At 26.7% G+C, this 11,090-nt stretch overlaps 1 protein-coding gene across 1 annotated transcript; it reads left to right on the top strand.

The window, feature by feature from the left end:
• The first annotated feature begins 341 nt into the window (after positions 1-341).
• Positions 342-10,254, top strand: Srp14 (signal recognition particle 14). Its single transcript, XM_075366352.1, has 4 exons — positions 342-498; positions 2,967-3,039; positions 7,180-7,286; positions 10,024-10,254. The coding sequence occupies exons 1-4, from the start codon at positions 475-477 to the stop codon at positions 10,138-10,140; spliced, it is 321 nt and encodes a 106-aa protein (XP_075222467.1). The 5' UTR covers positions 342-474; the 3' UTR covers positions 10,141-10,254.
• The last annotated feature ends 836 nt before the right edge of the window (positions 10,255-11,090 follow it).

Raw genomic sequence — 11,090 nt, 5'->3', positions numbered from 1 at the left:
TAATAAATATATTTAACACATAACCAACAGGAGTTTTCGATTGAAGGTTTGAACGCCCGTACAACCAAAGCCATCGTGATATCAGTGTTCTTGATGACATTTAAACATTGGACTATATAGACTACATTTATATATTGGACTATAAACCGTTATATGCTGTAATAGATAAATCGGATAACTAAAAGTGACGTTTAAAAAACAATGAATAATCTACTTAAATGTAAGACTTTTTGGAATACATTTATAGTAAAGTTATCCTACCGAGTAGACTATCTCAAAATTACGTTTCTTTATATATTTCACTAATTATTTTATGGATATAACTTTTAATACTACTCCTGTTCTTACAATTTAATCAGATACGATATTGTGTGACGTAGAACGTTGTTTTACAACCGCTGTCATGTATTGACAAGATCTATTTTTTATAGGTTAGAGTTTTTTGAGGTTGTGTCTTTTTCAGCCGTATGTGAGATGGTGCTGCTTGAAAATGAAGTAGTAAGTATCTATTATGCCTTAAATAATTTTGTATCATATTAATAAAGTAATTAAGAATGCATACGATGTTAAAAGTTAAGTTCGAATTTTTCATAACTGCAGTTAAAGCTAATTCGTTAATAATTTTATCAGATATGAAATGTTTGCTTGTAGCATAAGTTAATCGATTATTTTAAAATATTAAATGTCTAACGAAAATTTTCTTTTAATGAATAGTTCGGATTAGGTTAATATTAGGTTTCAGGCTCCTATAAGGGTAATTTTATCTATATTATATTTTCTTGAAATTGGCATCCTTAGTACAATAAGACCACTGTTTTTCGGCAGTTGATTTTGCCCTTTCTCAGGTTGACTAACTTTGACAAAATACTGTTACAATTCCTTATTTAAAGTTTGGAAATAGATTTAACCCACGTTTTACATATAGGTAAATTTAAGTTACTTGGAACCTGAAATAAGTTGGGTTATATTTAATTATGGATTTTGAAATTGGGTTTTCTGATACAGATTGTAAATTTTGTGCCTACTTGTTGAATTTATGCTTACATTTCAGCTTTTTATGTGTAACTGTTGGAAAAATAGCTTTTATTTGATTGGTTGATTATTACAATGTAATAATACATTGTATAGATCGCATCATTATATGTTTTTAATATAAAAACACAAATTATAAGATAAAAAATAGATAATTAGGACATATTAACTATTTAAAATAGGAATGCATGAAATAAAGTTAAGTTAAATACATTAAATATAAAAAAATTACCACAAAATTCACAATTTGGAAGATGTTATTGAAAATTATTTTGAGTATGTGTTTATGTAAATGTTGAATGGGATGCAAAAAAATCTGATTTTTAACAAATTATTATTTAAAAATTTGATTAATATTGTTTCTGTAAAAGAAACTTTTTTAATTATATTTTAAATAAACTGCTGGAAAGAGTTTTTAAGTACTTCGGTAAGCCAAAGTATTACATTGTATTATACAAAAACATTTCAATTGACTGATTGAGTAGAGCTGGATATTGGTATTTTTTTTTTAAGAATAAGGAATAAATTACTATTTAAAAAAGTAATGGTTGATAATTTAGTAAAACAATAGGAAAAACTGTTTTGTTGACCAGTAATGATTGAGTTCTTAATTGTTATAGCTTATTGTAGTCATATAATACTCAATTGTACTGTTTTAGAGAATTCAGCAAAGGAAATATCTATCATTAATCTTTTCATACTTGGGTGAACATGTGATTCACTCGCATGTCATTCTGTATCTCAGATTTTTTTTTTGCAAAAACTTTACCTTGTAATCTACTTACTCACAATATTATCTAAACCTTTAAATATGTTATTTCTTATTTTACTGTGTACTTAATATTTTTTCATATATAACTGTGCAATAAATAATAGATTATTAAATTGTAGATAAGTGCAGTGGTTAAACTTCAGTCATAATTATATTTTTGGATATAATATTATATAATTTTTATTCATATGCTCATTTTACTTGTTCTTTATATTTAAGCTTTGTTTTTTTGTTTTTTTTTTATATATTTTAATTTAAACTAGTTTTTAGCTTTTTATTTTATTTTTTCTGTTATATGTGATATTAGTCCTAAGTGTTTAATGATATTCGTTTTTAAGTTTTTAGTCATATTTTATATAATTTACATTCATTTCAGTTGTTATCTTTTAATGTAGTTTTAGTTTGATCCGGGCGATGATAACGCGAAAACGTTTTTCACCTTCCAAAAAAAAAAAGTTACGGAAAATTTCTGCGTGTATTGAAATTGCATAAATTGAGACTCGCATTTAATACAGAAATACAGGTCAAGTTCTTGTTAAGTTATACAGTAAATGATATAAGTAAATTACTGTACTTTATTTTACTATCTTATTATTTCAGTATGATTGCATTATTTTAATGCAGAAATACATATTAGGTTTTTGTAAAGTTGTATAGTAAATTACAGTACTCAAAAAAAAAACTGTACTTTATTTTACTATTAAGTTATTACAGTATCATTGTATTATTTTAATGATATTACATTACAATGTAAATATTTAAGAAGAAAAAATATGTACTATTTATTTATTTATTCTATCCTTTCAGTGGCGCCATCTAACAACTAACTTACTACAGATCGGCTGCGGTGATCTTCTTGCAAAGTACCCATATGAAGCAATAAATAAATAAATCTATTTTACTGCATCAATAGTCTATTACCCCAGTTTTCTAATTAGGTTTTGTTCAAGTCCAGATCCTAGTGATATATTCTCAGAGTGGCACTACTTATTGTGTTTGTTTATTAATTACAAAATAATTGGTTAACTGTACTTTTAATTGAGCTAATGTCCTTTATTATTATAGCTCAGTTATAATGTTGAATTTTAGGTGTAATATGTATTCAGTATCCGTTATTTTAGATGAATATTCCATTTATTAGCTGTTTATTTTTTTTTTACAGTTTTTAACCCAGCTAACAAAAATTTTCCAACGAGCAAGAGGTGGTAGTTCAGTTGTTCTGACTATGAAAAGATGTGAGTAGCAAATTACTTTATTAAAAATCCACTGAATAATTATATTGATGGATTATTAGTTTGGTCATCAATTTTTTTTTATTGTCATTTAAGTAATCCTTGATGCCTTTATGAATTTATATTAATAATTAATTTGTTCACATAACTTTTACTATACCATAAACTTGTGATTTAAATGCTACTCAGGTTAAAATATAATGAACATGAGACTACATGCATTTGTATATTATACACGTTTCATTTATACGCTAGACATTGTTAAATACCATTATTTATACTTGTGTAGTTTTATGTCTGATATAATTGTGAAAGAAAATTATTATTTCCTAATATAAACAAGGAAGCTGGCTGAGTGATCCTGATGTAATTCTTGGAATATTCTCTCTTAACCCTTAGCCCTTCCATTTGTTCATTTTGTTTTCCTAATTGTATTTAAAATCCCTATATATTTACTTATATTAACATTTACAGTTGTTATAATGCAAAGATCTACTAGATATGCGTTCCTTCCTCACTGTATTATAAATTTTTCTCTTACATTTTGTTTGAGTTTTGTAGATGGTTAGTGTTAGTCTTATTTTAATATTAACTGTTACTTGATAAATTAATGTTTCTGGATACTGTTCTTGTGTCTAATTATCAACATAGCCTGGCCTGTAATGAATAGCTAACAAACTACAGATAAACTTACTACATCGGAAAGGGCAGCTGCTAATAGCCTAAAATGAAGAAGGTCTGAAGATTTACATAAAATTTATAAGTCAATCAAATCTAATATTTTTGTGCAATGTTTTCTAAGCATTTTCATAATGAAAACTTAAACTTAGATTTTAACTACAAAATATTTATAATATATTTCACCATTACAATTTATGAAATCATAAAGTTTCTAAGTACAGATTAATAACTATACATTTTTGCAATTCAGAACTGTCCTGAAATATTGCAGTAAATTGAAACAGTTAAAAGTTTGTTTGTGGTGATGTTTCTTCTTAATTTAAATTTGAAGGAAATTATTAAAAAAAAATTGAATGTGTGAAATTTTGAATGATAGTCAAATTTTGATAGTTTTTCATGTATAATTAAAAGTATGCATTTGTAACTCATATTTTGGTTTGTTATTAAAAGTTAACATATAAATGAATTGGCAAGAATAAAAACATGAGTCAAAAGTTTTCAAGATTATGGTGGATTGATGTTCTTTATAAATAAATGCATTAATGGATGCAGAAGCAGCATCAATAATGTCTTTTATGTAAGCAGTTACGTGAATAAAAATGTAGCGAGTGCAGAAACAACACGAATCAGTGATTGATGCTCTATTGCCACTCACTAGAGCACTGTGCCTCCTTTACTTTACTTTATCCTGTTTAGCCTCAGGGAATCACCGTTTAGGTGTTACTTTAGAGGATAATATGTATGGATGTAAGTGAAGTGTAGTCTTGTACAGTCTCAGGTTGACCATTCTTGAGACGTGTGCTTAATTGAAACCCAACCACCAAAGAACACCGGTATCCACGATCTAAAATTCAAATCCGTATAAAAATAACTGACTTTACTAGGGCCTGAACACTGGAACTCTTGACTTCCAAATCAGCTGATTTGGGAAGGCGTTCACCACTAGACCAACCTGGTGGGTTGAGCACTCTGCCTCCTTTTTGTTGTCTATGTGGCAGTTAGGTTTTTCTTATATTTTTGTGAGAGTTTTTAAACCACCAATTTTTTTAAGTTGAAGTTGTAATATTTATTTTTAAATATGTATATTTATTTGGAAGTTGAACTACAACGTCCAGTGTAAGATGTTCTATTTGAGGCAGTTATTGTTGTACTGCTTTGGTATTTATAACATAAAAACAAATATCTAAGTGATTTATATATATATATATATATATATATATATATATATATATATATATATATATATATATATATATATATAAGAAAAGGAGTTGTAAAATAGGACCAAAAGAGGTGTGCTCTATGATGTTAAAATATATTCAAAATTTTGTTTTAAATAACATTAGAAAATTGTACCTGTTCAGTGATGGGTACCTGAACATTAATGAGGTTCTCTTGGTGCTTGTTGATGCAGGGCATTTCAATGTTATACATTCATTTCTCCCTAATGATAGAAATTTTGAAACTATTTACCTCAAAAAGTATGATCGAATCTAACTTCCTGATCAGTACAAAAATATTATAACATCTACTAGTAAAAACTGTAAGTTGAAAAAGAAAGACTAGAAAAATGGATTTCAAAGGTTGGTGGCCACTTCTTAACAAAAGAAATAATCTTTCTAATGAACCATACACCAAATCTATATCAAAAGACCAGAAGCAGTTCTTTACACTCTCAGGAGGATTTATGTCTTTTAAATATTACTTTTCAAAGAAAAGAGAGATGGTAGTGAGTAGATAAATTGCAGAAACACACTTTCAACCTTCATAAACCCAGAAGTCTTCATCGTATCAGTCTACACAGTTGGGAAAGTGCCCATACAAAAGAAAACAGAACATTGAGCTTATATTGCAGATGAATACAAAAATTTTTATTTTGAAATAATAAATAATTGGCTAATTGAAGGTACTGATGAACCTTTTTTAGATGAAGTGTTTTAAAAACGTTTTTCTTACAAAAATGTTATGTACTTTTTATTTTAAATTTTTAAAGAGTTTGTAATACTTTTCTTGTTAATTAATCTACTTTTACATCATATTCTTTTTGTCCCAGCAGTTTTAGCTTTTAATGTATCGTTCTTTCTTGTCCTTAACTTTATTAAGTGTCGGTCAGTGGTAATACATTTTATTGTAATCAGTGGTTATCGTTATTAGTTATTACCATTTAGTATCCTTTATAATGATGCAGTAATGTAATATTACCTTATAATTTTTAAAATATTTTGGGATTCATTTTATTGTCAGTAAAAATTATTAAGTGCAATATGAATTGAATGTACTTCAAGATTTTTATACTGATATTAAAAATTACTACTATCTTTTTTATTAGGTCAAGTTTTAAACTCATTTTATCTTATTTTTAAAAATAAAAACAGTTGTTTTGAATTGTATGAGTTTTGAGTTTTTTAAGATTTTTTATTTTCATTTCTTGTGAAAAATAAGTTTAAACTAATTTGTATTTTAAAATAGTATTTTGCATTATATAATTTGTTTTATCACAAAACTGATTGTAATTTCATAACCTCAGAAACAAACATATGCTACTTCAAAAATTTTGTATGAAACTATTGTCTGCAGAAACAACAAATCAGAAAATTTTATTTTTTGGTAATAAAGTATCAAAATAGTTAAGTCCAAAAACCCTTTACCATGTGATTTTAAAAGACCATTCTTTGGTATATTACATTTAAAAAATGTATTTTCTTTTCAAGGTTTTGAAAAAAATATAGTTTTTTCATTTCCTGTAAAATTTACACCTAGTGACTCAAGTTGTTTCTGATCTCACAGATTCAATATTATATTTTTATTTCAATTAGACAATGAAATAAACTTCTTTAATAGAAAGATTCTATTTGTGGATCTCTTATCTACTAAAAAAAGAAAACAATGCAGAAAACTATATTACACTTTGAGAAAATTAAAAAGGTATTACCTTATAAAACAGTAATAATAAAAATCAATAGATAATATAAATGCATAAGTTAAATATAATTTAATATAATATAATAATTTCATAATATAAATAAATGTATATGTATCTATCTAATGCATAATATAATAAATAAGGATGTTGTAGTCATGTAAATGATAGTAAAATATTATATATTGAAATTTATTATAATTATAAAAAAAAAAATAAACTAACATGTTGTAAAATATAGACATTGAAATAATTTTATTAAGGAAATGTAACATTTAGGAAAATGTTTGATTAGTATAATATGGTTGTTTATAAATAATAAAATATTTTAATAAGTACTAAGTAAAAGGACTAGGTATGGAAATATCTCTAAAAGTATTAGTTTTAACATGTTCCTCATATGTATTGCTTTTGGTGTTTATTAAATAATAATTAAATTATTGATCATTGAAAATTAAAACATATTGAGAGAAATGCTATGTAAAATTGTACCAATTTTAATAATAATTATTGGTTATTGACTGTAATTCTTAATGTTTTAGATGATGGAAGGACGAAACCTAAACCAAAAGAAAAAAAATTACCTGAGCCATCTGAATATATGTGCTTAATTCGTGCCACTTGCAAAAAACAAAAAATCAGCACTGTTGTAAGTTGATTATCTAGTAATTTGTTTGATGTCATTATATTAACCAAGTAAGATGACTAGATGTGTTTATATTTTAATTAAAATTGTTTATAGGTTTATTAAAAATTCTAAAAAAAAAATAATTTAAGAATACATCAAAGTTTTTTATCAAGTTTTTATATAAAATGTTTTTTTACATAATTTAGTTCAGTTTTTCTTACTAATTTAGATCACATGTGCTGTACATTATTAGAGATCTAGTAAATCCTTGAATTGCATTCTGTAGTAAAAATTTGATAAGAATGAAACTTGAATTGTCAAAAAAAAATATATTTATGCTTCATCAGCCGTTTTCACTTAGTAAAATTTTCAGTCAAAACAATACAGATCTTCTTAAAATGTTCTTTTCAAATTTTGTAAGTTTTCATAAACAAAGTTTAAATGTCTAATTCTATCTTAACAAATATGTTTATGATTGCCTTCAAGGCAATTTAAGTAAAATTAAAAAAAAAAACCTTAGTTTACAATGTTAAAATATTTCTGAATTCATTTCATACATACAATATGGAATACAAATTAATGATTATAGACTTAATATCTTCTTTTTTAGCTGGAAATTTTACTCATATGGTTTAATAAATCAGATAATCTGTGAGAACATCAGATGTGTGGTAATTATTTGTATTATTGATAATTTCCTATAATAATCAAAACAAAATTGTAATCTTTTCTATTAAGTACTAAGAAAGTAATATTTGCCATATTTCTAAATTGTTACAGATTATATTACTTAATATTGACGATTGTTGTTGAAGCTGTCTGGCAGAATCTGTTCAATCTATTCATTTGTGACAGTGGCACAAATTTAAATATAAGTCTATCAATTCTCAGTTGATGCCACACTCCATTCTTTATTTTGTTCAATTAATCACCATGTGCTCTTGATTATTGTGAACAGCCATTTTGAGTCCACAGAATTGTGAGTGGGATTCATGGTTTGGTGACATTGTCTGGGCATATTTTGACCAAAGCGTGTCATTCATCAGAAATTATTCTGGACCCGGTTTTATTCTTTGGTTAATAGCAGTTAGCTATTAACTATCCACAAAGTTGTTTATATGAAAACAAATTCATTGATATCCACATTTAAACCAGATCCTCCAATTATGGATTTTTTTTTTTCTTTACATATTGTGGTCCAATCATGTGTTTGAGGCACGGCGCCTCTTGTATGTAATGGATCAGTCTAATCTAGTATTGTTGTCAATGCTTTCTAATACTCTAAAAGATTTGATGGGCACAAGAGTCTGTCGTGCAGAAAATGAACAAGCCATCTGACATAGGGCAGTCTTGAACCTGTTTGAATTCACAACATACCTCTTTAGAGAATGTCTCAACTATCATGGTGAACCTTCAGTTCATCTTCAAGTTATATAAAATCTAATACTATTGCAAAAATGCAACTGCATTGTGTTTATCTCTCTCATGACACAATTGTACACAAAAGCACTGAGTTTTGACTGAACAGTGCAGATCTGAATGGATCATCACATATCTGGATCTGTAAAGTATTATTTTTTATTATCACTGCTGTTCTTTGTATAATGTATAATAGTCTTTGTATAAATTAATTTTATTCTGCTACTTAGTAAAATGTCTGCTACTTAGTAAATGTCTATTCAAAACACCTACCGTAATGTCATCTATCATAATGTATAATATAATCTGTCATTTTTTTGTAGCATGTGTAGTTATGTTTTTACGCAGCATTTTATGCACTCGCACAGTGTACTACTTACACTCACTCATGTGAAACAATCATTGGATTCTAAAAGAAAAGTTAAAAATATCTTTTTGAATCCATTGATAAATTAGAGTATAGCCTTATAGAAACAGACTTTTGAATTAATGTTAAAACGTTTTGAATAGACATACCTATATTACTAAATAGCAAAACACTAAATTAATATTAGCATTTTACTATTAAACTCCCTTGATTCTTCTAATTATGTAGCAGCATATGATATAAGATCATATGAAGTGGTAACCAAAATTACAGGTTATTCAAATGTCTAGCATAAACCAATTTTATTACAGCTGCATGGTGCCAGATTAATGCAAGCTGTACTTGTTTGCTTTTTGTTATGATATTTTTAAATATGTGGTAAATATGAATGACAAGAGGAGTGAATTCCCATTAAATTTCCCTTATCTGCTGCTCTGTAAGAAACAGTTGAAAACTCACCATAATGCACTTGGATACATAGTCACTTGGGTACTTTGGTTTCTTCTAGTAGTCATCCCTTTTCACCAGACTGCATTCCATATGACTTTTTCCTGTTTCAAAAAGATGAAGTTGAAACTTAAGGGATGTTATCTCAAAACCATTGAAAAAATCCAGGCTGAATCATAGGATGTAGTAAATACCCTGATAAGAGTAATTCCAGAAGTATTTCCAACCTTTGGAAAGACGAGGGGGACTTTGCTGTCCATGCAGAAGGAGACTTCTTTAAAGAGATTAAAAGGTAATTTAGTTATTTTTTTATAGGTTACTTTGCAAACTTTTGGGCAGAACCTTTACTACTACTATTATTCATATTATACTGTCTTATTTTGTTATTCAAAACCTATAGGTACTATGTGGTTGGTTAATCCTGCTACTGTTTGTAATCACAATTTTACAAGTTAGTAAAGTATAATCTGTCAGTTAATTATCTTGCATTTAATATAGCTTTTAAACTAAACAATTTTCTTTTAGGTTCCTCCAAAGGATGTTAACAAATTTCAACAAGCATACTGCAGTTTGTTAAAAGGAAATTTGGATGGCTTAAAGAAACTAAAGAAAGTGAAAATAAAGGCAAAAGCAACACAATGAAATACAATTTATTTTTTAATGTTAAACTGTATGTGTATCTGTTTAAAATTTTCAACTACCTGTATTCTACCTGAGATATTGGACTACAAATACATCTTTTAAAATTAACAATTATTTTAAGAGTTCAGCTTTTTTCTGTCAAACCTTGTTTCTTTAGAATAAAAAAAAGGATTTTATTAGATTTTGTTTTACATTTCTTTAAAGATAATTCAGAAATAGATTAGAGATTATATTAAGATCATTAAAGATGATCTGTACATTTTGATACCTAAGTGGTTGGTTATAAGATGTGTCTACAGTATTTTGTGCTGATACCAAAATTACGTGATGACAGGACTTATTTTTTAGCAACAGATTTAAACCTGATTTTTTTAGAAATTATATAGCTCATCTGTTTTTCTTTTCTTTTCCTGAATTCAGTCTCAGAAATATATTTTTCAGTCTCCATCAGTCTACAAGCATATTACGTAGAAACAAATCCACATGTGAATTTTTAGTGGTATAATGCATCCCAGTTTTTTTTATAGTTGCTTGAACTACTTCATTTTATGTAACAATGGTGGAAGATTACACACATTTTTACACTTTCTGCCCAGCGAGAACGCTTCTCTATAGCCAGTCTTTAAAGATCACTCAGAGATAGGTTAGAGATTTATTAAGATCCTTGATCTTTGTACATATTTGTGTCCATCCATCCAATATAAATAAATAAATATAATTCTTATAGTAGGAGTAAATTTAGATAATAAACATGTCAGGCATCATATTACTCATTTTTCATAACTAAAAAGTCAATTTTACATAAATCCAATATTTTTATTTTAACAAACATTTGCACCCTTAAAGAACATGAATTTTATATATATAACAAAAACTTAAGATATAAAGAGACTATAACATTTTATTTAATATTAAAAATTAATTACTAATCAATGATCACATTACTTGAA

The sequence above is a fragment of the Lycorma delicatula genome, chromosome 5 (genome assembly GCF_047948215.1).
Source record: "Lycorma delicatula isolate Av1 chromosome 5, ASM4794821v1, whole genome shotgun sequence".
NCBI lineage: Eukaryota > Metazoa > Arthropoda > Insecta > Hemiptera > Fulgoridae > Lycorma > Lycorma delicatula.
Note: the sequence above shows the minus strand (reverse complement) of the source record. Positions and strands in the feature narration are given on the sequence as shown.